General features: G+C 36.8%; 1 protein-coding gene across 1 annotated transcript; it reads right to left on the bottom strand.

The window, feature by feature from the left end:
• Positions 1 to 119: 119 nt before the first annotated feature.
• LOC106069047 (tetraspanin-8-like) lies at positions 120 to 27142 on the bottom strand. Its single transcript, XM_056015346.1, has 9 exons — positions 26858 to 27142; positions 21093 to 21207; positions 19818 to 19930; positions 10544 to 10618; positions 4782 to 4892; positions 4105 to 4182; positions 3706 to 3822; positions 1712 to 1795; positions 120 to 960 (listed from the first exon to the last, which is right to left on the bottom strand). The coding sequence occupies exons 1-9, from the start codon at positions 26909 to 26911 to the stop codon at positions 898 to 900; spliced, it is 810 nt and encodes a 269-aa protein (XP_055871321.1). The 5' UTR covers positions 26912 to 27142; the 3' UTR covers positions 120 to 897.
• Between the last annotated feature and the right edge of the window lie 800 nt (positions 27143 to 27942).

Genomic DNA, 27942 nt, shown 5'->3' with positions numbered 1-27942 from the left:
CAACCGAATCCTTCCACTTTTGTCGTAGGAATTCTGAGACAGTTTGCGCAACCGAATCCTTCCACTTTTGTCGTAGGAGTGCTGGGACAGTTTGCGCAACCGAATCCTTCTACTGTAGGCATAGGAGTGCTGGGACAGTTCATCGGTCGGTCATCTGCTGTTCTTAGCAAGATATCAAGAGAAAGGACGGTCCAGCCAGCTTTTCCTTAGACGACCCTTTCTTTGTGCTCCCTCCACTGTATCTTGAAGGATGACAGTGATTAATGTTTTACAGTAGCTACCAAAATACACACACAAAAATAATTAACAAGTCTCATTCAGTACACCTAAATGAAATACAACCATCATTTTTAAAGGCCAAATAGGACAGACACCATCACATAGGCCTATATTGCATTCTAATTTCGGCACTCGATGTCTTCATTTAGGGTGATCGGTCCAGAACCTGTTTATTCTGAGTCCGAAACTGGCGCATATTTCAGTGCTCCTCAAAATGTCTAGTTCGATTGTTAATGGTGATGATGTCGCTTAACCAGGGAGACATCAAAGTTCCATTTTGAGAATTCTCGAGAAGAAAGTCCTCTTATCCTTGCTATTAAATAGAGTTCATAATAAGTGCTGAATGAAAATCATGAATAAACGAAAATGGAAATATGAAATACAACACAAGGTCAATGTCAACATGTTACGTGATTGCAAATAAGCGACGGCTGCATCTTCAGCACAGCAATGGAAAATGTATCAGGAGTAATGTGTGGGAGGAAGGTGGAGACTAAAAAAAAGAACAATGGAACACATTGTGGTGGGTAGGGAAACCATTGCTATGAGATGTAGGCTTACACACGAGGCTGTACAAATAATACTAGATCTTTAAACATGTCGATTGCTGTTTTGATGCTATACAAGACTCTTTTTCCTGAAGGCATGTAGCAAACAGAACGCAAAGATCGTTCCTAAAATCTGAAATAAGAAACGGACAATGACTTAAATATAGCAACTGGAAGCTTAAATGTGATATTTAAAGTACAAAAAAAAAAGTTGTATAATAATAATAATAATAATCTTTATTATCCGTAAGGAAATTTGTCTTATACATCGTATTCACGATAACACCAAAATGTACTATAATCTACGACCATAATGAATTAAAAGGAAGTCCATTGTTTGTAAGTATAACTTGCTAAAACAGTTTCGGCTCAAATGACGCCTTCTCCAAGTTAATTTGTTTAAAAAAAATTTTTGTTTGTAAAATGTTTTACATATTTCGGATGTTCCTTAAGAGTTGAAGATAGTTTACTTCCTAGTCCAAACCTCCCGCTGGACGACGGGGGATGGGAGCGGGCAGGGTTTGAACCCTCGACCGTCTATAAATCCGAACGACAGTCCAGCGCACAAACCGCACGACCAGGCAGCTAATTTGGGTCAACCCACTAAAGTGGAGAAGGATATGACATACCAAAAGCAAATCAGCAAATAAGGAAACAAGCAAGAATTAAGTTGGATTCCTCGAAGAAGAATAAAGATTGGGGGGGGGGGCAGACGAAACAAACGGTCATTCATTGTGAGACTTGCTACAAGATAAGGAATCCTACCCCAAGTGAGGGGGAAGTTGTAAACCTTTTGCTTCTACTGGGTTTTACAAGATTTAAATCAAGTTAAAATGAGAACAGGGCTTGGTTCCTATTTATAACTGAAGAGAGCAAAGGCTTACCTGGAATGTTGTGAATGCGACTGTCAGAGCAAGAGTGACCACGATTCTATTAATTATCCAAGTCTCTATATCATTATAGCACGCCTATGGACAATATAGAACAAATGTAACATCTAAAATATTTTACATTGGTATTCTTTTATTTAGTTTAGAATTTAAAAAAGAATCATATCCGAGCTTATCTTCGCCACACATTGTTGGCCTCCTTCAGTCGTAGAACGACTATGGTTCATCTCGCACACTTCCTCATGTGGCTGTGGAGCCCTATTTTGGAGAGACACTCCCGTCCACAAATATCACAGATCGAGGTGGCTTTTGCTTCGGCGGTAGAGGAGCTGGCCATTTTTTTTTGTGTATTGTACGATTTTCTTCTTGAGCTGAGACCCATGTTCTTTCACTGTCCATAGCTTTCTTGGTCACTGTCTTTCTCCATCTGGTGCGGTCTAGTCGCCAGACAAGCAAGAGCTTAAGGCAATGCATAATTTGTTAATATTATACGCTAAAGTAAGTGTTAAATCCTGGCAGGGTAGTTCGGGGTTTAGGTTAAGCCTTTCATTTTATGTCACGAGAGACCATCTTCACCTCTTGCAAGTACTTGTATGACTAAAGAGGCCAACACATTTACGACCATAAGCTTCTAAAAAACAACATTTTTCCTATTGCTGGCGTTTTCACTGTCTACAATTCAGGACAGATGCTTTATGCTTGCCCTCCATAATGGCATATGGCCCTATGCTGTGCTCCCCCCCCCCCAATCCCAATTGTTGGTGTCAGTCTTGAATTGGTTCCCATCACGCTTTTATACATCAGTGTATCTTAAAGGGGACGACCTGTAACTCTCCTGACCTGCAACTCTCCTGACCTGCACATCTCCTGACCTGCATTAGATCTCTAAGTTATATGTCCTGTGGAGATCGACCCAGTGGCATTTGGTGTTCATATCCAAGTGTTATGGAGTGTCTGTGTCTTTCTATGGTGACGATGGGAAGAGATTAGTGATTGGTTGTGAATGATGCAACATAGGTGGCATTGTCGTCACTTGATCTTAGATAGGGGAGACGACTACAGAACGTGAGATTGAAAGGTTGTGTTATTGTAGTGAGTTAGATTTTGTTAAAAGATATTACTAAAGTCTACTACATTTATTTCATTTATCACAAGTTGATTTTGTCTATATAAATAAAGTTCTTTTTATTTGTGTTCACAAAAGGAAATTATTCAAATTATTTGAAGTTTTATCAGCTAAGATGCATTACGCAAACAACGGTTGAGTTGACTACCAACAGTTTGGTGCTACGAGTCAACAACAGGTAACAACACCAAGCCAGCCAAGGCGACAACTGCCAATGGGAATGTCTAGGCACCCTGCTCTTTGAAAGACTTCCTTGTATGTAATTTTATCTTGCCACCTTATTTTCCAAATCCACCTTAAGCATCGGTGGTGGAAGGTAATGTTTCTTTTCCCGCCAAGAGCAGGTGGACCGTGTTTTACTGCCTTATAGTAAAAAGTAAAGTTTCCCTTTCAGACCTTGCGATCTATGGGGCAGATAATGATAAGGTCATCTGTTAGACTGTTTCTATGGCCAACGGTTAACGAGTGGGTGTCATGTGGCCAGCACAACGTCCAACCACCTTTACTTTCCCCAACTAAAGTCAGGTACCCATTAGAGTTGGGTGCACTCAGGGACGCCCTAAACATCCTGATATTCGAAATCCCAGCCTTCACCGAGATTCGAACCCAGGACCTCAGGCTCAGAAGCCGAGCGCTTAACCACCCAGCCACCGTGCCCCCACTGCCTTATAGCAGTGCTAGTAATTAGAGAAGGGTTGCGAATGGAGGTAGACTATCATCTTGACCGCATGGAGCAGAGGGAAATCAGACTCGATGTGACCCAAATGTGGTAAGTTTTGTTTAATGAGGTGGTGATGAGGTGGAAAATCTGTATAGAGTCTATCACTTTTGTTTAAACTAGGCCTATCTGTAATACACTTACTTTGCCAATGTTACTAATATCGGGCGTTGGAAGTCTGGCGCAGTTTCGATTTACAAAGATGTATTGTTCTTCTTCCAGGTAGGCGTCCTTGTCCAGCTTACAGCACGTCTTGGGGATCTAGACATTGAAAGAAACATTGGTACCATAAACTACGTCAATGTGACAAAGCGAGGTCATTAGCATTTCTAAATTATTGATCGAAATTATTTTTGGTAATGTGCACTACCTTATTGTTAAATAATGTTAAATATTGATATATTTAGTTTTCTTTTTTTAAAGCGGCGATTTACAGTGATACCAATTAGCCCCCCCCCCCTTTTTTTTTTAATGGAAAGGTAGGTAACTCTATTTCCTGCAAGCGTCGTGTTGAAAATATCAGTTATCCACAGTTTGGTGTACCTGATTAGACGTCCTGTCTGTCCATTTCATTGCAGTGCTGTTAAACTCTAGGTAGCTGTCTAAGCCACAACATTCAAACTGAAAATAAAACACAGAGAATGAATTACGCACTTTGTGGACATCAGTAAAATTTTTATTTAAATTAGCGAAGAGCTTTTCAAGATTTTTTTGAAAATATATCTAGATGCCTACAAGAGTTAGTACGTTGGCCTCGCTGCCTGGAGCTACAAGCCAACAAAAACTCGTAGGGTCTACAGCTTGAATCTTAAATTAACTTAAACGATAAGATTAACACAAGGATATGTTCAGGACAAATAGTCAAGGTCTTTTTTTCTTTTTAATGAAAAGCATGTAAGCTAAAGAATGCGGTAAGCTTAAACCTTAAACAAAAAACAAAAAAAAAAGAACTGAAAAGACAGCGCGCTTTAACTCTTGAACACCGTGCTTAACACCTGAACACCGTACTTTGGCTTTTGAATACAATATTTAACACTGCTTACATCTTAGCAACTCACGCCAACACATTTCCATAATTAAAAATCTGTGGAATCATGAACATTCAAAATTGCAGCGTAAAAACTATAATCTGAACATCTTACCGAATCGAATTGATTTACATGTATATACTTCAGAATTATGTACTATTCTTAATGCTTCCAACGACACAAGGTACCAACCATCACTTGAGCGATGTCTAGAGATCTTGAAAACTTGCTCTCAGACTCCACAAAGCCTTCATATTCAGTCTTGATGACTTCCTTCAGTGCCTTGCGCAGGTTTTGATTGACCTGAGCGTTAAAAGAATCTAGATAGTTACATAGTCCAGTGATGTCTACCCGAGGGACACTTTCGGCACGTGAAGCTATCCGACCCTTCAAAACTTCGGCCCAAGTAGGCCTACAAAATGAAGTCCCAGAGATTTTTTTGCGGTGTTGCAGCCCGAGACATTTCTGTCGGAAATTAGGATGTCCCTCAGGTCGGAAGGGGGTTGAGCTCCCTTGAATTAAGCTAGCAGTTTCTCTAAGTAAATATTGTAGGGCGACGGGATTTTGGGATTTGTAAGACATCCACAAGTCACAGTTCTTTAGCCAAGGGTATCTTCAAGCGCAATGTTTCTTAACCTGTAACTCTGCGACTTCGCGACTGTTGTAAAAGGAAGAAGGGGGGGGGGGAGAGGTGGGGCGATTTTCAGTAACAGCAGTAAAAAAAAAAAACCAATATCAAGTACTAATAGACTTAAGAATTTAAATTTAATGAAATATCACAAATGTAGACTTATTATAAAGCTTGATACCTACGAACTTAATGGACTCCGATTTCTCTGAGTTCTTAAACTCAGAAATAGAAATTTCTCGAATTCTCTGGTAGGAAACAAATGATTTCCTCTTAGATTATTTACTCTTCTGTGTAGAAACTCGAAGCTTCTAGAAGAGATATTGTTTAAAAAGAAAAAAAAAAACCTTCATGTCTGTGGCAACATTGACGCGTAAACCAACTGATTATACATAATATTTATTGTTCTGTAGTTAATGTGTATTAATAAGGGGGGGGGGGTGTATGGGTAAGAGAGAGAGAGAGAGAGAACATTCATCATGGCTAAAAAAGATTTGCAGACCAAGCCATTCAACATAGAGGCAGCGTCGTTAAAAACCAATTTCAAATGAAGGCTGGATAGCTGTTTATCCAGTATGGGGAAAGCAACAATTCTTAATTCTTATTACAAGTGCGGTCTAAAATCTTAATTCAAAGATATACGAGCAGTTCATGTGTGTAAACTCTTGTAGTTCAACTATTATTATAATACAAGTTGTCATTTATTACTATTATTTAGTGTACAAAAACTGTGTGTCTATATATAGACGTTTTCAAAAGGCAGTTGCCTCCACTAAGATCCTGCCCAGCTTCTCCTCTCCTCAAAACAGAATGAGACAACTTATGTTCTGGAAGCTCAAAGTCAGGACTAGCGAAACCTGCCTTTGTGGAGCATCACCTTAACAATGTGTTTGAAAGCTGCATTCTCTATCAAGAGACCCGAACAAGACTCTGGCCTCAAAATCCTCCTATAGAAGAAAAACTATATGTAGAACTGCCAGATCTGGAAACCACTGCGCAGTTAGTCTCAGACATAGGATTACTGACCTGAACCCTCCGACATGAAAAATGAGAACGACCAAGAAGAAGAATACCTACTAAAATCTGGCACTGTGCGTTAAGTCTGCCTGCATTGCCTGCTCGTGCCCAAGTAAATCTCCCGCCTTTAGAAAGACAATTACAATGGACGGTTTTTGACGAGGTCAAACAAAATAAATATGATCCAGATTTAGACCATATCCAAACGTGAAAATAATAGTTCAAAAAAAATAAGTCTTTAAGAAAATAGTATTCCTATTTTTTTTTGATGTAAGTTAGATCTATGTGTATACAGATCTCGATATTTTTTTATAGCCATTTGTGTACTAAACTTGCATTGATGGCGCCGCTCTTTTGAAAAAGAAAAGTGTTTCATGAGTGTCAAAGAATGAAACGAGCTGTTCACTTGGCACGTTTCCAACGGTGAAACCAATGTTTACGTGTTGAAAAGCTTGAGACTATTTGATCTTGGTCAATACAAAGACTGGAACTTCTAAAGCAAACCGGGTCTCAATCCCGACATAGATCTAGTTCTAATTTAACACTCCAGGTCACAGTAGGTGCCTACTTGACTAGGAAGCCTTTTGTTACTGGCGATTAAGCCTAGGTAGGCCTATTTCCCGTGTAGGTAGAGTAATGAATTTTAATTCTTGCCTGGTTGTAGGCACTCAACGATTAAGAAATATCTTTAAGCTGAATTAACAAATAAATAATATTAAAAGGTATTCGTATATTCACATTATATCCATGTTTACATGTATTGCTTCTGTCGTGGTGTATCTGGTAGCCTAAAAGTCTAAATGTGGGTATTTGGTTGTCTACATTTGGCTTGCAGTTGTTTCAATACCTATAGGCAGTGCTTTGTTTGTAAACAAATAAATAGGTGCCGGTACTCAGCGATGGATTTGTTCCCAACATTGTTAAAGGTGCCGGTTCGCCGCACCGGTGCGTACCGTCACAAAAAACCAACAACACTGCCTATACGTTTCTCATTGTGTGTCGATGTAATACTGAATTTTGAGACTTGATGCACTTTAATGTGACTGTGGGTGTTCTATTTCGATACTGGGGATGCTTTAATGATTATGTGAGTTGAAATATTGAAAGTCTTCTTCGGTGACTAGCCGTGACCTTAAATGTTTTAATGTCTTTAAATGTGTCTCTGAGTATTAATGTGAGAATGTAGATAGTCTGTTTTAATATGTCTGTGAGCCTTTTGATTCTAGGTATTTCAAGGCATTTGTGGATGAATTATAGGCCTATACATGTTCGGGTATATTATGGGAGTTCTGAAAATTTTTGTTTGCTTGTGTGTAGCCAGTTTTTATGTTTATTCATCTTATAAAAAAAGAGCCTTTATCACAAATAAACTTCAGACTGCTTAGACTGAATAACTTATGCAAATGTTATGAAAAGCCTAGTCTAGTATTGTGTCGTTTCATTTTAATAATTCATCTCTCCATACTGTATCTACGTCTATGTCTAGGCCTATGTTTGAATAGAGAGAAATAATTGACCTGCTGAGAAAGGAATGAGATTTAGAAAAGCAAATATCAAACATTGCTATTGCTAGTAGGCACGTCAAGGGCCCATGTGGATATAGTGATACGATACGCCTTTTTGTGCCATTTTATCGATGTTTACTTTCTATTATAAAGGTGATATGAATCTCCGGATGTGTATCAAGGACGAGATAGCGCTACGAAGTTCCGACAGTGGCGTAGCATTCATGGTTCGAAGGGGGTTAACATACCTGTACCCATGGCTTGTAGGAAAGGAAAAAAGAAAGCGTTAAGTGAAAGATTTTAAATTTATTTTTCTTACACATTTGTAGCATCCCATGTGTATGTGTGGTTGTTTTCTTTGTTAATGTATAGTTGTTCTCTCCCTTGAAGATATATTGTTCACAGCCTATATATTATATTTATAGGTCTGCATTATTGTTGTTCTCTCCCTTGAGAAACATCCAACCGCTTAGAAATAGATGCATCTGATTATGACTCAGAAGCCGATAAAATTTTACCATTGATAAAATATAAAGTTGATATCCAGGCGTATTTATAAATATATTTATGAAAACTACACATCATTATAAGATAAGTTTAATTGTGTTGTTCCAAACAAAGGGAAATTCATTTTGTCTACTTCCTCATCAGGCCTACTACTTAAAACAATAACGATATAGAGGCAAATAGAAGCAGCATATAGATCTTCACATTCCCTCACAAAATCCATACTAAAAATAAATTATGTCTTTTATATAGCGCTACTTTCATGCTTATAGCATGCGCTTTGGTCCAATCTCATTTGTGGAGAAGGTTTTTCCGTGCTGCCTTCGAACCTCGAACCCCCTTCATAGGTAGCCAAGCCAAGTTTAAGCGCACTTAGCCTCTCGACCACGCTTCCACACAATGGTCACATATAAACATTTTCGAAAATTAAATTTGTGCAACAAGAAAAAACTTATAAGAAAACATTTCTTTCTTAATATGAAACAGTGAATAGGCTTTTTATTACGTTAAAGAAGACACACAAGCATTGAATGTTTAGACACTTTAACTTGTAACCAGTCGAAAAAGAATTAAATGTAAGGGCACATAGTAGGAAGTGACATAAGTGCAGTGTATTTTGTGTACATGTATTGCTATGTACATATTGACTCCAGTTCTTATTTTTTGTACATGTAGGCCTATTGCTATGTACATATTGACTCCAGTTCGTATTTTTTGTACATGTATTGCTATGTACATATTGACTCCAGTTCTTATTGTCAGACTGTGCCTTCAAGTTTCAATGACACAGAGGAGCCCAGGTAACACTGAATACCGCTAGTTAATACAGTTAGTTATTTTCTCAACGTCACTTAGAAAGCTACTGTTACAAACGTCATTCTTAAATCAACAAAAGTGACTAGAAGCCTATCATTTGTCTATCATTTGTCTATCATTTGTCTATCATTTGTCTATCATTTGTCTATCATTTGTCTATCATTTGTCTATCATTTGTCTATTATTTGTCTATCATTTGTCTGGCCGTGTTTCGGTGACTTCTCCCTTAGAAAGTGATAGGAGTCGAAGACTAAAGAAAAGAATGGATGAGTATGAGAAGCATGGGAGGGGGGTGTGTGACCTCAACAAGGAGATTTTATTGGTTGCTTTTGTTGTTCTAGTTTTAATAGGGAAGACAGAACTCCGTGGCCATCTATTTGTTGATCTCGTGACCACAAACGAGCGGTTTTCACTACAAGAAACTCACACATCTTTACAAAGGGATTTAGTTTTGTTCCCACTTACCGTTTTTTTCATTGTATTTTATCTCCCTTTCACAAAGATACATTGACACATACACATTTACACACAAATGATAACAATAAAAAAATTCATGGAAAGAGTTTTACCGCCCCTACACAACTAACTTTTGTTTTTCCTTTTTGTATGTTCTTTTCCCAAAATAACGTAACCTCCAATTATCTACTAAAACATAAAACAACAGGGGATGGTGGTAAAGGGGGCCTAAGGGATATAGGACTTAGACACCATCTGCATGGTACTGCTCTATGCGCAATGCCTAAGGGATATAGGACTTAGATTTCATCTGCATGGTACTGCTCTATGCGCAATGCCTCAGGGATATAGGACTTAGACACCATCTGCATGGTACTGCTCTATGCGCAATGCCTCAGGGATATAGGACTTAGACACCATCTGCATGGTACTGCTCTATGCGCAATGCCTCAGGGATATAGGACTTAGACACCATCTGCATGGTACTGCTCTATGCGCAATGCCTAAGGGATATGGGACTTAGACACCATCTGCATGGTACTGCTCTATGCGCAATGGACTGTCGTTTGGTCGTCTCGATGGTCCCGGGTTCATACTTTTCCCGCTGCCTGCGGGCGATTTGGACAAGGAAGTAGAATATAATTCGTCTCTTCGAGACATGTGGAACATTTTACAAACAAACATCTCAGCCTAAATATTTTGAATTCGTTGTAAACATAGGCTTTTAAAAGACGTCTGTTTTTGTTTTGTTGCTGCTTTTATTTTGTGTGTGTGTGTGTGTTGCCTTTTTTGTATTTTCCTCCCCCCCCCCCCCAAAAAAAAAAAAAAAAAGAAACATCAATTATCTAGTAAAACTTAAAATAATAGATGATGGTGGATAGAGAGGACCTAATTGAACTAAACATCTCAGATTAGATCCATTATATTTTGAATTGTGTTGTATACATAGGCCTTTTAAAGACGTTGTTGTTTATTGAACCTCTTTTGTATCCAACTTTATGGATAGGTTACTTCTAATGACTTACCCGATCTTTAAGCACACCCGCTAATGCTATGAGCGCAATCTGAAGCAGGATTAAGGCGATTAGTATACCAGAGTACTGAAAAAATAAAAATAGGCAATACTAATTTACTAATACTAATTTATGTAAGTATGCTTTTAAAAACATCAAGAGTCATATTTCATTTCTAACTCTTTCTCTCCGAATCGACGATACCATCGTTGATTTGACATCATTGAGTAAAATTAATGTTTATTTTTATAAACTTAACTTTGTGTTATAAAAAAAGAGCATGCATTTCCCTTTAATTCTATACCAAATACAACATTTTCTGACATCAAACAACAAAGCTATTGGAGCTTAATCATAACAGGGGAGTGAGATAGTAATTAGTAAAATGAAGAATTCCTGGGTGAAACGTGGAAAAATAATAACGGAGAGAAAGATTTAAAATATGTTTATGCCTTTAACCAGTTGTATACCTTTAGACTCTATACTCAAACAACAGCGCATTCAGTTGTAGGGCAAAATATTTTAAAAGAAATCTGTCAAAATAAGGGTCAGTGACACCATTTTGAAATAAAAAACAACATATGTAGCGGTTGATAAAAAATAATTAAGTTCAGCATGGAAGAATGCACTTTAGTCAACTAGGAGTTTGCAGAACTTGGCGTTTCTATTAAAATCAAATCGATCCAGAACTAGGCCTGTCAAAATTTAGTAACGTTAGCAGGACCACACATTGACTTGTCTAGTACTAAAAGAACTCGGTCGACCGTATCAAAAAGACAAGTGAAATAAAAGAGAGAGAAAAGAGAGAGAGAGAGAGAAAGCAGGGGTAGCCTTTGGGGGTGGCGAACAGCGGAGTCCGCCGGCCTTGCACCTAAGGTTAGCCCCCATAGTGGAGATTCTTTTATCACCAACAGCCTATTATACCAATATGACTCACTATGTGCCTCTGCCATACATTCTAATGTGTTCTACTATTTACAAATACTCTGTCGACTAAACTACAATATGAGGAAGCTATTTTAAAATCAGATCTCCTAAACAATGACTTGTTACCCAATATTGTTGAAACCTTTTCGGCATTTAAACTGTCAAAACTCATTGCATGATGTTTTGAATTAGAGGCAGGATTAGGCCCAGTACATGATATGTGGTATGAATACAAGGCATTTGATTGATAATTCATTGATATAGTAGAAATATGGAAAATAATTCATTGATATAGTAGAAATATGGAAATAAAATACATTTTTGTACTAATTGATCCTAAGTCGATTTTCTTTTAAAAAAATAAATAAAAACAACAAACAGCAGTGTAAAAGGTTTGCAAATGAAATATGCTTTTATCTCTATAAAGAGGGTAAAAAAAAATCTCTTCTTATCGCCTATCACCACGCCCTCTGACGCACTAGCGGATCCAGAACTTTGGAGTGGGGGGGGGGGGGGCGATTTTTTTCCAAACCCTAACCCTAACGCCAAGTAAACCCTAACCCTATACATAAACGTGCGTACAGCACACACACACACACATATATATGCATATATAAGAATAAATAAGCAGTATTTCTCGGTATTTTCATGCATTCTTCACTGCAGAAACGCATTCTCCTGACATCTACAGCTCTTTATCCATCAGTGGACTTCGGGGCGAAGCCCCGACGCCAAAAAGCGTTTTCTTGCATTTTTCACTGCAGAAACGCCTGCTCCTGACATCTACAGCTCACTATTCATCAGTGAGTTATGGGGCGTAGCCCCGACGCATAAAGCGTTTTCATGCATTCTTCACTGAAGAAACGCGTTCTCCTGACATCTACAGCTCATTATTAATCAGTGGAGTTCGGGGCGAAGCCCCGACGCCAAAAAGCGTTTTCTTGCATTTTTCACTGCAGAAACGCCTGCTCCTGACAACTACAGCTCACTATTCATCAGTGATTTTCGGGGCGAAGCCCTGAAGCTAAAAGCATTTTCTTGCATTCTTCACTGAAGAAACGCATTCTCCTTACCTAAAGCTCATTATTCATCCTATTAAAAAAGGACTTTTTGAATAATGTTGTGCTTGAAAAATATTCTAATTTGAATGTATACGCCCTTAATACATTGCAAATAAAACCGATTTGTTCCTTGAAAAGATCAGATACCCCACATATTTAGATTAAGGCTTTGAGGATCGCCGCCGAAAAAAAAATTCGATAAATAATATTCAATAAAATTTAAGCATAAATTGTGAGTTATAGTCCCAAATTTAACTAGAAAAATATTAGATTGAGTAGAGGTTGGAAAAAAGGCTACTCATCTCAATCGTGACTCTTATACTGAAAATTTGTGTTTGAATTCTAACTTTTCCAAAGCAAAGTCTTTCTTAAAATAATTATGATAAATTCATGTGAAATTACATAAACTCTGTCTGGAAATGGGAGGGGCGGTAGAATGAAAACGATTTATCCTCGCTCCTTTTTATAATTTCTGCTAATGATTGCATTTGGCATTAAAGAATAAGGGTGGGGCCACTCGATACGAGAATTTAATTTATAGCATATATAAATTATATTAGTGGCTGTTTTTTTTTTACATTTTGTAATTTCTTAACTATAATACAAAAAGAAAAATTATTGCTTCGTCCGATGAGGGAAAGGAGATGGCATGTATCGCCCCTTCCACCTTTTTCCTTTTATATTTACTAATAAAAAAAAAATGAGATTAGAGTGTGGTGCGACATAATATACAAATGGTTTCACATATCAATTATATAGAAATTCAACTATTTTTGTTCACAAACTATGATTCCTCCATAAAAATATGACCGCCCCCCCCCCACTCAGAGGGCTAGAGCGGGGAGGGCAGTACATGCAATCGCCCCCCCCCTTTACCCCATCGAATCGGCCAAGATACCTGAAGGAGAGCGACATAATATCAAATTTATATATCAATGCAACTAATCTTGCTCACAAACTATGATTTCTACATAAAAGTAGGACCGCCCCCCCTACTCAAAGGGTTTAGGTGGGAAGGGCAGTAGAGGTTTCGCCCCCTCCCCCCCACACACACCAATCGGACAACAGGGGAACGACATAATATAAAGATCGGTTAAAATATTAATAACAAGTTTTAATCATATAGATATTTAATTGATTCTTTTGGCAAGCTGTGATTTCTACAAATAAATTGGACCGCCCCCCCCCACTCAAAAGTTTATGGTTGGGGGGGGTGGCGGATTGATGCTACCGCCCCCTCCCGACCCCACCTAATCGGTGGGCGAAATAATCTAAAAATAGTTTGAAATATAAATAATTAGTATATATTATTAACATAAGTAATAAATTCGTATACAAATTGTGTGACTTCTATACTAAAATTCGTCCGCCCCCCCCCCCTCTGGATCCGCCAGTGCTCTGACGAGACTAAAATTATGAGATGCAATCGCTCATGTGTTTACGTTTGATAGAAGTCAACACACATATTAGATATCTACAAATATCACACACACAGAGAAAGTACGCCCTTTATTTCTTAAGAACTGTGGCATACACACACAAAAATATTTTTGTCAACAGCTTTTGGGGCACCTGATGATGCCTGTCAGACTTTATATTTATGCTCTATATTAGTTTTTTTTCTTATCTTATCTTATATAATACAGACGTTACTTCAAAAAAGAAGATGATTACGTCCTACGCGTCATGCATTTAGTCATGCATATTAACCAATGACTTAAACTCTCCCAAGTCACTGGTTTTCCTGGCTAGCTCAGGCAACCCATTCCATGCTCTAATAGCACTAGGGAAGAAGGAGTATTTGTAAAAATTTGTCCTAGCATATGGGACGAGGAATGTGCCTTTGTCTTTGTGTCTTTCAGAGTATTTTATTAAATTTTGTTTTTGTATTTGAAGATTATGGTTCAGTGTTTTATGTATAATTGCTACTTTACTTTTGAGTCTTCTGTCCTGAAGGCTTTACCCTCTGTTCCCCAAACCCTAATTTTCTAAATCTTAAACAATAAAATTCAAAGAAAAAGAGACCTTCATTAGGCTAAGTTGTATTTAAATAAACACAAAATATTATTCTCGCACCCAGTATGCCTCTCACTTTTTGATTGATTCATGTGTCGTCAACGACAATAAGTCATTGTGCAAAAATGTCAACTTGATCTGAGGATGGGAAGTGGGAAGAAAAACGTGTGAAAGAAAGAAATAGAAATAGCAAACAAATTCCATAGTTTTAAATCGAATTCTTTTTCCCTGAGTCCATTTACTTTTAATTTGCTTTAAGTCATTTCCGCTTCCTTTTAGTCGCGCTCTAGAATAAATAAATAAATAGCGTATCCAAATTGCATCAAAAAGATAGATCTAGAGTCTATTTCTTTTTTTATTTCTGGATAGAGAGAAAGAGAGAGAGAGAGAGCACGGAATGATACTTTGTAGCAATGTAATTTCTCTACAGTCAAAAGGGATCAAATAAACGATTACAATGAATAAAACCAAGTTGATATTCCCTTATATTTAGAAGACAGAAAACCAAAATAAATATGGAATCGGAAATGGGGCATTCAATTGAGGCCTTCGGACTATGCATGTTATACTCCGCCAGGCCTAAAACTGACCGTCTAGACACATGTTTGCTGTGTATAATAACGTATATTGCTTGCCTTATGATTAAAGGATGCACAAAAAAGGTAAAACTAAGCAAAGGTGCTAATGTTAGTTTATCTATAAGGCCTGAAAGTACATTGTTTAATTCCCATTCTTTCTAACAGAAGTTGAAAGGTTATATTTCATTATTTAAAAAAAAAACGTTACCATTGTGGGCTACTTTCTTACTAAAGTACAGGCCATCCTTCTTTTGTATTAATTTATTAGATGCACCCTGTTTATAACTCCCATCTCTTTTTTCCACCTCCGCTAGTAGAATAGTGCTGTGACACCTTTCCAAGGATTACATTTCGTGACTTTATACTACGCTTGCTCTACAGTGCGGCAGACTTTAGGGCAGTGTTTCTCAAACTTTTTTGGCTGCCGGCACAGTAAACAAACTACAAAAATTTCGCGGCACACCACGAAGAGCAACAGTTGTTTTATAATAAAAAGAAAAAAAGATTTTACGTGTTTTTAAGTATTACATTTAATGTAAAGGGTGTGCCTGTTTTTTGAGGCTCCAAAGTCGACAAACAAACTCGCATGTCATCGACTATTGTAAGAAGTCTCTCTTTTCTTAGATTTGATTTCAGTCAGTGCTGAAAATCCAAACTCGTAAAACCATGAAGATGCAAATGGAAGAATTATTTTGATTGCTTTTAAACTGATTGCAGGATATAACATGTTGATTGAAATCCAAATCACATCCAAGCTTTCTCGGCAAAATTTGACTTAAGAACTGCATCGTTTTTTAAATCAATGAGCTGCTCTTCTTCTTCAGTTGTAAGATTTGTAGCTTCATTGTTTCCAAATGGATAGCTGACCCATTCATATTCATTACTTCCAACTGTTGGAAAGTAATGCTGCAATATTGACTGCAGGTGTTTCAAAGTGTCCAGAATTTCGGGGGTGATTTCTTTATTTGAAGCACATTCGTTGTAAGTAGGAAAGCAGTCCTTTCTTGATCTTACTTTGCCACAAAGACAACTTTTCACCAAATGACTTCAGTTTTGAGGATGCAATGATGATGGTTTCCGATGGTCCTTGAAGACTTAAATTCAATGAATTTAATTTGTCAAATAAATCAGAGAGAAATGTCACCTTAACCCACCAGATCAGGTCATGAATAGAAAATCCAAAGTCTTTTTTTTCAGCCTCCAAGAATGAAACCAGCTCAGCCTTGAGTTGGATGACACGCTTTAACAATTTTTCCCTGGAGAGCCAACAAATGTTGGTGTAATACTGGAGACATTTGTAGTCTGAATCCATTGCTTCACAAAGCCCGGAGAAAAGTCGGGATACAAGCGGTCGAGATTTGAGGAAGTTTACAACTTCAATCACTTGATCCAGAACAGACATCAAATCTTTCGGCAAAGACTTGAAGGCAAGAGCTTCTCTGTGGATCATGCAGTGAACAACTAATACATTTGGATTTTCTTGACGCACAAGAGTGACGAATCCCTTTCTATTTCCCTGCATGGAAGGACAGCCAACGGTGCAAACGCTTACAAAGTTTTTCTCCACTGTACTTTGAATAGCAAAATGTTTTCGTTCACCACTTAAAAATATCTTCGCCTTTGGTCGTAGTTGGTAAGTCTTTGCAAAATAAGAATTCGTTGACACATTTTTCATCCTTTATGAACCGAATAAAAGCTAGCAGCTGGGCTTTGCCACTAACATTAGTGGATTCATCAACTTGAAGAGACCACAGCAGAGACACTTCATCGTCAGTCACGTCAAAGTGTTCGCAGATTTGAACTTGTAAATCTGACGATAAGTCTTCAATTTTGCGCAAGATAGTACCATTTGAAAAAGGAACTTTTTAAACTTTTTTTGGCGGCATCTGGTCCAAAGATAGTTTCAACAACTATTGCTAAAGCTGGTCCAATGACTGATTCAGCCTCTGTGTGTGCTTTCTTGCGTTTTACTAATAACTGAGCAACCTTATAACTTGCTATTAATCCCTTTTCTGGCAGCTTTAGGTAGTTCGTAAGTTTCTAAGCTTGTCTATTTTGTTAAGCCCTGATGTTTTCGAAGTATTTCTTCGGTTGCGCTTTTACAGCTGGATGTTTTGTTTCCAAGTGTCTCTTCAATTTGCTTGAAACAAGCGCCTTATTCGACAGAATTGCATTGCAGATCAGACAGAATGGCAATGCAGCATCTTCAGGTCCAGAAGATATGAAACCATATCCAATGTAATCTTCTTTGTACCTTCGTTTGGTTCCTTGCTTTTCATTGAACACTTCCGCAGTTTCATTCTTACTAACGTATTTCTCCATGGATAACAATGAATAAGGCTTAGTAATAATTTGTTATTATCAGCATACACCTAAACAATTTACACGAAACACATCGCTTATTATTATCGTTACCAATTCAAGAACTGCTGTGCGTCTGCTAAGGCGGCCTACATTTGAGTCATTATAATGATATATGTATAGTGGACAATTCCATAACCTGAAGAGCTAACACCCCTTTCCGTCACTATGGAGCGATCCACTACTATTACTGGTCGTTGCAAGTGGGGATGTCGTCGCAATGTAAAATAAACATTTAATAGTAGGCAGACCTGTGTAACGCTGCACGTGTGGCGTTCTGAAAACTCCCGTGGCACACCTGCAAATCTTCGGTGTGCCGCGGCACACAGTTTGAGAAACACTGCTTTAGGGTCAAATAACAGGGCCTCCTATTTATGACATTCCGTTTAACAGTCGTATGAATGCTCGGTGTATAGTGAACAAAATGGGTGTGGCGAAATGAAACAGCGACTATCTAATGTAGCTAATGTACATGAATGAACTATTTAAGAAAAATGGTATTGGTGAGGGGGGTGGAGTGGGAGTATTTAAAGGCTTCCGTTTTGTTCCTTAACATGTATACATATGAGGGGGGGGGGGGTTCGATTACTCTTGGAACCGAAAATGACCTTGCTAAGATAGACAAAGGTACAAATATAAAGCCAATCAAAAAAGTGTTTAATTTTTTTGGTTATTTTTTTTAAATCTAAAATAAAATAAAAGAAATATGTTTATATTAAAAGTGGAGAACCTCTGCCTAAGTAAGGCAATGTGTAAATGCAAACAGTGGTTCTATGAGGCAATTCAAGTTGAAAGACCTAAAAGTATTTGCCACTTAGTATTTTCATTGATATAGTAATCACATTAAAAGATTATTTCCCCTATAAGCACTGACAAAAACGATGTCTATTGTGATATCTGTTCGTGCCAGTTCATGGGGAAATCTCAGGAGTCGAAAACATTCATGTCATGCATCAAAACTATTTTTTGTAATGTGATGTTTTTTTAAGAGGTGGATTATGGGATAGGTAAAAAAAAACACTACCTCTTATTGTTTATAGCCTTACGGTGGCCTTACCTATCCTTTCCTCCGCCCACTTCCCATAACTTGACTCTCATAAAGTTCAGCTAATTTGTACATGTATTTTAGAATGAATAGTTTGTTATTGTTTTTTTTTTTTTTTAGGGCTGCTACGATATAAATTATAAATTGTTTTGTTTAGCTACCACTGCAATTTTTTGAGCTAACGCCCATTTTTACGAACACTTTCGCCAAGAGGAATCTTCTGTGTGCGTGTGTGTGTCTGTGTCTATTGCTTTTAAGGATTTTTTAAGAAATTAAACTCAATGTGACAATAGTGTTTGGAAGAGGAAACCTCACGCAGGTACCGCCCCCTTATTAGCCATTCTCCTTCCAGACACACTGAATGTGATGTAGATCAGAGAGAAATGAATCGGCCGACAACTTTATCGAGACGTCAGATATATAAATAACAAAAAAAAATATTTAAAATAACAAATATATCCACAACACCACCAAAGCTTATCTTATCTTATCTTAGATAATACGATAATACAGACGTTACTTCAAAAAAAGAAGATGATTACGTCCTACGCGTAATGCATTCAGTCATGCATATAAACCAAAGACCTAAATTCTGCCAAGTCACTGGTTTTCCTGGCTAGCTCAGGCAACCCATTCCATGCTCTAATAGCACTAGGGAAGAAGGAGTATTTGTACAAATTTGTCCTAGCATATGGAACGAGGAATGTGCCTTTGTCTTTGTAGTCTCATGGAGTACTAAATTTATATAAGCTTATTAACAGTGCTTTTTTTTCTTGTGACGGTACGTACCAATATGGCGTACCGGCACCTTTTTCAATGTAGGCAAAAATATTAATTTTCTTGTATTTTAACGTTTATTATTAATTTATTAGTAGTTAAAAGTTAGGCAATCCAACACAAAAAAGCACTTAGCTTGTATAAGTTTAAATTATAAGTTTATAAAGTTTTTTTTTCTTTCAAAATATAAACAAAAAATATCAGTTTCTTTTTCTTTTAAAACAAGTCAGAATATGTACTCTCAATTCAGCGGTCTAATTTCGCATCCAGACAGGAGAAAGTTTGTGGACGTGGAATGTTTATTTTTTCATTATGTTCCATCTATAAACAGGCAAGGTGTAGACACACAAAAAAAGGCAGTTAGGGCCCTTTCAGTCCTCTGGTTTGTTAATGCCTTAAAAAAAAACGCCCTTTTACGGAATAGATTTAAACAGTGAGGCATCAGATTTATCAAGATCTACAGACATTGCCATTATCCAAAAGTATGAAAACAAGTGTATAACAAGAAAACATTCACTAACCAAAGCAAGGTAGCACTTGGATTTTTTACCAAGACCACAGAAGCCCAGAATGGTCAAGAGAACTGTCAAACTGCCTTCCACAACAGCGATGCCAGACATTACATCTAATATTCCTGGAGACAGACGGACAAAGCATTAGGTACCAGTCAAATCTTTATCTACTCACCTTCCTGGCAACATTCAGTGTGTTCGCACTTCTATAAACCTATCAAATAAATTCTAAATGAATAGAAATATATTGAACCCGCGGCGTAGCTTACGCACCCCTTCCATCACGAAAGTTACGTTGGGTAACTCTAATACGACTTGCAGAAATAGAGTTATCTTTCTATGACTTTTTCATCGTGGTGTTTCTTATGGTTGGGCCACGAAGAGAATTAAAAGCCTATATACAGATTACCACATCCTAAAATATAGTCATGTTTCTGAATACAGACTACTGAATATAAACTAAAAATGTTTTTCTTTTTCTTTATATAACACACCACTATTCAGAAGATTGAAATTCTAAAATTCGAAAACGTTCTGATTGAAAAAGCTATTCTGTGAGTTGTGTGTGTGTGTAAATGTATGAATGAAGTTTTGATATTATTATCGACAGCACATAAGTACATCCCGCAAAATAAACTAATCTCAGTAAGACCTCGGATGGGCGACAATATTTATTCAACGTGTGGAATGTAAAAAAAAAAAAGCTAATCTCGTCCACCTCGTCGTGGCCATCTTGTTCCACTGGTGAGTTGATACTATCTTTAAGAAACACTGAAGTTTCAATTCGCTGATTGGCTCACATTGAACGCGAAGAAAGATGAAAGTGACTGAGAGATCTTGCAGCCTATTTCGTCGTCACAGTCGCATGAATCTCTCGGACGAAACTGTGACCATGAAAAAGCTCCTCTTTCCTCCTTTTTTTGTTTTTGGAGGAAGTGGGACTCTGGAAATGCAAATCTTTCCCATTGGTAAATATGAGCTTTGCCTTAAATATGAGCTTTGCCTTTTTTTTTTTTTTGACATCGACCTTTGGTTAGTGGAAGCTTATAACTTACGCTAAAACAATACGCATTTTTTTTTTGACACCGACATTTGGTTAGTGGAAGCTTATAACTTACGCTAAAACAATACGCTTTTTTTTTTTTTGCTAAAGAATCAAACGTTGTCATTTTTTTTTTTTTTCTTTTCGCGATTGGCTGCTTCGATGGTTATGCCGTGATATGTGGAACGTTTGTTAAGCGGAGTGGCAATCTATTACATAGTGTTAATACCCGATATTCTTACCTGGTTTAGAGAAGTTTTCGTAGGTCCCCTCATGACCAACTTTGGCTAACTGTACTAATCCATCTTGGTCTACGATGACCCAAGCTCCAAGCCCAATCAAAGTGGCCCCAAACATCTGCAGAAACACATAAAACAACAAAGGGCAATAAACAAATTGACTCCTTCATATAGCGCTACACATTATGCAAAGTTTCAATAAGGAAAGTCGAAGAGTGGTGATTGAGTGGCAGAGCGCTTGGATTCCGAACCGAATTTCGGAATTTTTAAGACGCTACTGAGACTACCCAGCTCAAATGGGTAACTGACATTAGTTGAGAAAAGTATAGGCGTTGGTCGTTGGGCTAGCCACATAACATTCTGGTTAACCGTCGGCCATAGAAGCAGATATTATATTAGCCGTATAGATTGCAAGGTTTGAAATGGTACTTGCAATAAATGTTTCCTTTCCACTTTTGTTTTTATCCACGTCGGTGACGAAGTTTCCATGGGGACGGGAGAAGCAGTTTCTTTTTATTGTTCCCTTCCAACTTTTCAGGTGACTCAAACGTATGACAATTGCCCCCTTTTTCCATAGTGCCAATAGAGCATGGAACGGGTTCCCTGAATCAGACAGGAAAACCAAAGTCTCAGTAGAGTGTTAGTCTTTAATTAACAAGCACGACTAGAGATCTGTGAGGAAAGTGTCTAAACATCATGTCATCTTATTCTAGTGAAGTCTATTAAGGTTCTTACCATTGTATTTTTTACCTGACTTTAGTTACTCTGACTATGAAGTGTACCTAAAAAATTGTACGGGGCAAAACAAAACAAAAGTTCACACAAACTTTTGACACTCATGCACTGACAAAAAAAACACACCAAATTTCCATTAAGAACCCCAATTTTACCCAACTCAAAGATAAATCTTTCGTCTATTTCCACAAACAGAGCGTTCGTTCAATCAATATTATAAAGTGGACGAATGCAATTAAAGCTCTTGGCTGCTGAGACATTTATTTCATGTTCATGCCTAGCCTTTTTTTTATATTTTTATGCCAAACTAGATCTACGGATTACAATCCACTTGCTAATTTTGGTGCTGCTAAGTTTATGGTACTTTTAATAGAGCTTAACTTATTACAGGAAGGCAACTATTCTCATGTCTTACAACTCCCCCAGTTGGTTACAGAAGCGGTCCCAAAACTTTCTTGATTCTCAGTTTTCGTTTTGTAGTTCGGCTCTTCTACAGGGCACCTTTGTAATAGGTTTAAAAAATGCAAATGTGTGTTAAGGTCTTACTCCCACTGAAGTGTACAATCTGGCATACCGCCAACTTAATGAGGTATGAAAACACCGCGCGGCTTTTCTCTGGCTATGTTTGCTTCATGTATGACTATATATAACTAGGACCGTAATAAACAGACATGTCTAGACGTTCCTTATAAATCTACAGTCTTGGCTTTTATTTATACACCTTCAATAATGAAAATCATGTATGCGCATTAATTAAAATTTAAAAAAAGTAAAGTTGAGGAGTTTAAAACATGCAAACATAAAAAGTACTTTAAATAATCGACCAAAGACGCCGCACACTCCATAAAAAGGAACAGTGGTAAATGAGTCATATTTACTTTAATGTATTTTTTATGCAAAGAAAATGGGGGTGGGGGGAGGAGAGGGTAGATAAAAGACATATCTTCATCCTTTTTTACAAAGCTTATAACAACTCATTATGTCTGTCTGTCTGGTAAAAAGTTTGGGTTATCCGACAAAATAGCGCGGAAAAAATATGTTTCAGTCATTTTGCAAGAAATACTTTAGATATCATAAAATATGAATAGAGCCAATTTTTATTTTAATGTTATTATTTTTCAGGCATTTTGCGGGAAAGACTTTGGATAGCTTAAAATATAAATATGCAAACATTATGAAAGAATTATAGTAAGCTAAAATGAATATTTTCAAAATATAGCATTTATTTATAGTCCAAATATGTACTTTAAAAACACGCAAAGATACTTCCCTAGTTTTCAGATTTACACACACACACACACTTTCACAAAGTTAAATTATGTGCAGTGTCAGGTAGAAACTCTATCAGTGGCTTGTTTCCCTATATAGGCACTATAGCTGCGGGCTGCGACCAATATAGTTGTCTTCCCAATATTCACACAAACTCCCTACAACATCAGGCCGAGCATCATTTAGTTCTTCGAAGGCAGTATTTACATCGTCAGGTGGAACAAATGAGATTAAGCAAACATCTCGCGAGATAAGTTATCGCCAGCTTAACTAATCCTGACACACCTAAGTTTGCCAATGCTGCGGTAAGAGACGCCCTGATTTTATCAAAGAGAGATGCCGCAGATAATCAAGATTTCTGATTATGCTATAACACACATATATAACACACACATCATCATATACCTAACCTTTGAATGGGGTCACCACATTTCAAAATCATATTTTTGCAAGTTATGCATTTTAAACATTGGTGAAAAAGGAGAGTAAGATAGGATTTTAAAGTACTCTGTTTCTCTGCAAATATGCCATACTTTTAGATCTATTAATATTGAAGCGACCTAAACAAAATAATTCTTCCCAGGACCTTCACTTACTAAAACCAGGTACTTTTATACACATCATATATTAGTCCGCCCTATTTTGTCTTGGGCTATTTTGTCGGGAAATTTCGCGCTATTTTGTCGGCGCTTTTTGGTCCGCGCTATTTCGTCGGGTTACCAAAAGTTTATGTACTTTATTTCTCCCACACTCAATCTCGGATCAAGCTAAAGTTTTGCACAATTATTTCTTTTACCTGACATCACAAGAATCCATTAAAAAAATTTAACCAATAAGTTATTTAGCTATTGGTAATTAATTATTTTGTTTGATATCTCAAACAAGGGAAAGAAATTGTGCTTGACCGAAGTGGTGGTATAAGCTGAATTAGTCCCCTTTATAGATCGTCGTCTGAGTCTTAGTGAACACAACATCAAAAATAGGACGAAACTATAGAAACAATAAGAGAACTATACAATCTTCCATGTTCATAAGCTCTCCAGTTGCAGAGTGGTTACGTGTTGGCTTGAGAAGCCTGAGAGGTCTTGGCCATGAGTTCTAATTCAGGTCATTTTTATTAGTGCTTTTTTATTGTTAGTCTAGATCTAGTTGAAGAGAGACGGTGACTAAGAAAGCTATGGACAGCGAGAAAACATGGGCCTCAGCTCTTGAAGAAAAGCGTGCCACACGGAAAATGGCCAGCTCCTCTACCACCAAAGCGAATGCCACCTTGACCTGCACTATTTGAGGACGGGAGTGTCTCTCCAAAATAGGGCTACACAACCACATGAAAAAGTGTTCGAGATGAACCATAGTCGTTCTACGACTGAAGGAGGCCAATATATAGATCTTTTACAATTTTATTACATAATGATCCAGACTAATTGTAATAACTATGCTTAATATAAGCTTTGTTTTTTTTAAGTATTTTTTATATTTGTTATATTTGTTCAAAAATCGTCTTAGCTTTTTTTTTTTTTTTTTTTTTTTTTTTTTTTTTTTTAAAGATATCGAATGTTCCTTCAGAACTTCAGAAGATGATTACATCCTAGCCTTAACCTCTCTCAGGACGGTGGTGGACGGTGGCGTGAAAGGTTCGAACCAGAGACAATCGAGACGACAGTCCAGAGCGCATACTAGACGATAGGGAGCCATCCAGTTTTTATTACAAAGCTTATATCTACTCACTCTGTTGGTCTGTCTGTTAAATTTTTGTACACTTTATTTCTCACACACCCATTCTCGGATCAAGTTGAAACTTTGCACAATGATACTTTGACATGAATAAACAAAAAATTACCAATTAGTCAATTAATTACTTTAATTAAGTATTTTGTTTGATACCAACAAGGGAAATTAATCCTTCTGTAATCACAGGTACCGCTAAATATGTACGTTTTCGTCACAAAACCTAGGATCAAGTTGAAACTTTAAACAATTATTTATTGTACCTAACAAAACAAAACATTAATAAAAACAACAACAACAAACAATTCACCAATTAATTATTGTAAATTAATTATTTTGTATGATATCGAATATAAAAAAAATAACTTCTATAATATTGAGAGATATAGTAGTAAGTGCGGAGTTTGTTTGTTTTTAAAGGATTTTTTTTTTTTTACATTTTTCATTTCATCCCTCTATTAAAACACTGTGTCATGCTCTTATTGGGACTCAATTATTTGAGTTTCTCTATCCCATCCCGATGATGACGCCTGTTGTTGTTTTTTTTTTGTATTTCAAAATGTTGATATTATTTATTTGTATTTCAACTATATTTTATTTACTTATTTACCTATCTTATACAACAACAATTACAATAGTTAGTCAATATTAATCAGTTTGCTCGCAAAAAATGGAAACAAACTATAGGAAATGCCTGCTGTAAATAAATCTTGAGTAAACATTACTGTTCACTATCTTAATATGTTTTAAACAAATGAAGTAAATGTCACAGAGGAATGGAGATAGGCGGTCAACAGATCTTGTGTGATGCCAAAGGTCCAACAGGCCAAGGGATAGGTGAAGGTGAAAGGTTACAGTTCATTCAAAGGCGCCCGTATTTTTTTTTGTCCCCACCGCTTGTTTTAATCGTTTTCGCAATATTAACAACTTGTTTGAATTAAACAATGCCCCCCCCCCTGTTTTCACCGTTTTCCCTCAATTATAACCTAATAAATTAAATATAAAGGTTTTATTATTTTTATCGTTTAAACCAATGTTTCCCAAACTTTTTCCTTAACGGAACACTTCGCACATTCGGAGTATTTAGCGGAACACTTATATGGTCTACTAGTTAGTTATTCCAGTAGTTCGCGGAACACCTATTCAGACCTCGCGGAACACTAGGGTTCCGAGGAAAACGTTTTTTTTTTGTTTGTTTTTTTTGAGAAACACAGGTTTAAACACTATATATAACAGCCCTATTTCTAAAAATTACTTTTAACACGAAAAGTGGGCGGTTCTCCAACCTCTCAATAATAATCTAATAATTTATATTTAAAGGTGCCATTATTTTCATCACTCTAACACTAACCTCTCTGCACTATTTCAGATATTTAGTAAAGCCTTGATTCCCACATGGGCTTCCCGCTACTGCTTGGGAAAGTGAAATACCGGTAGATGTCTTTGAGTTTAGGGTCGGCAAGGTAGGGAAATCTTCGAGGACTTTTCAAAACACAACAAATAAAATAAGATAAAGACCAGTAACATTAACAACCGTATGAAGCCTACAGATGTGAAGAAGTAGAAAGAAAAACACCACCGAGGTAGGATAAAATTAAAAAAAAAAATTTAAAGAGAAAGGAAATTAAACATTACATTTTTTATACAAGGGAAACGTGAATATTATTTTTTTTTTGGTCAATCTTCTTTAAATTTAATTTTTTAAATATAAATATAGACATATGTGCCATTCAGGGGGAGAAGGGGTTGCCACATATAAGAACATGACCTATTAACTATTGAGTAGCCAACACAATGTACATTTAGGCCCATAGGGCATGCAAATACTAAGACTTGTTCTTGTAATAATTTTTAAAAATAAAGTCACCTAAATTGGGATTTTTTTAAAAATAATGTATCCATATGAGGAAACTTAAGTTAAATGAAAACAATGTTTACACTTGAGAATTAAGAAAAAAATCCAAATTATTGGCCAGCATCTTGTATCAAAGACGAAAGCTTAATTAAAAGAAAAAAATATTATAATATATACTCACCAGTAACAAAATGTTAATAATGATAAAAATAACCTTTAATCCTTTAGCCGCCATTTCAATAAAAAGAGGAGAAAACAGAAAACACACACACGCACACTGTTAGTTGCAGAATTTCAACTGACTTGTTGGTGATGTAATAATGAAAATCACAGAGACTAATTAGGTCACAGTATTTAACATTTTTCTATAAATCCAAATCTGTCTTGACATGAAATAGATTACGTTTTCTCTGTTAATATCTTTGCACTAGGATTTATTTATATTGGTCCCGTCTTATCCCGCTGACATAAATAGTACGAGTTACTCCCCTTTGTCACTCATTTGGGTGTGTCAGCAGGGGGATCAAACGTAGTCAACTTGTCAAAACTAAAAACATCTGAGAGAGAGAGAGAGAGAGAGGGCATAAATTTTGTTATTGTACATGAACTTATAGTAGATCGAGGTGTGGTGCTCCTCACCGAACAAATAGAAGTCTTCAGCAAACAGTCCAGGACTGAATAGATGTTGTTAACAGATATACTCAACCTACCATATCAAGCTGAATTATTTCTTGCCTCGTTTTGTTTTTCAGTTTAGTCTAGAGACTAGATATCAGGGCCTCATATTAGAGTATTTTTTGGTTAGCCGTTAAAGTGCAGTGGAACATTCACATGTCATCAACATAAACTCTCACACAGTTTTTTAAAAATCAACATTTGTATAATTTTGTAATTAACACTATAAGTTCGACAACAGAACAAGAAAAAAAAAGAGGGGGGGGGCAATGCGATTTAGGATAAAGGGTTTGCTAATGAACCTTTCCAGTAACTAAAACCGACTGCCCCCCCCCCCCCGATGTTGTCTTTTTTTTTTCTTTTAAATTTTTAATTGTCCTATATGTCTAGCATTTTCAACTCTTTTTACCGAAAACTCTTTTTTACCGATAATTTACTTCTCTTTACAAATTCTCAATTTAAAAAAAAAATAAATAAACGTGTACACTCTCAAGGAAAGAAGTGGTCATGGCATGCATTTAACCTTATCCAAAACTCATAAATATATACAAAACGTAATTGAATAAAAAAAAAACATAACAGACACATGTT

The sequence above is a fragment of the Biomphalaria glabrata genome, chromosome 17 (assembly GCF_947242115.1).
Source record: "Biomphalaria glabrata chromosome 17, xgBioGlab47.1, whole genome shotgun sequence".
In the NCBI taxonomy this organism is placed as follows: Eukaryota; Metazoa; Mollusca; class Gastropoda; family Planorbidae; genus Biomphalaria; species Biomphalaria glabrata.
This window is presented reverse-complemented; position numbering and strand designations above follow the sequence as displayed.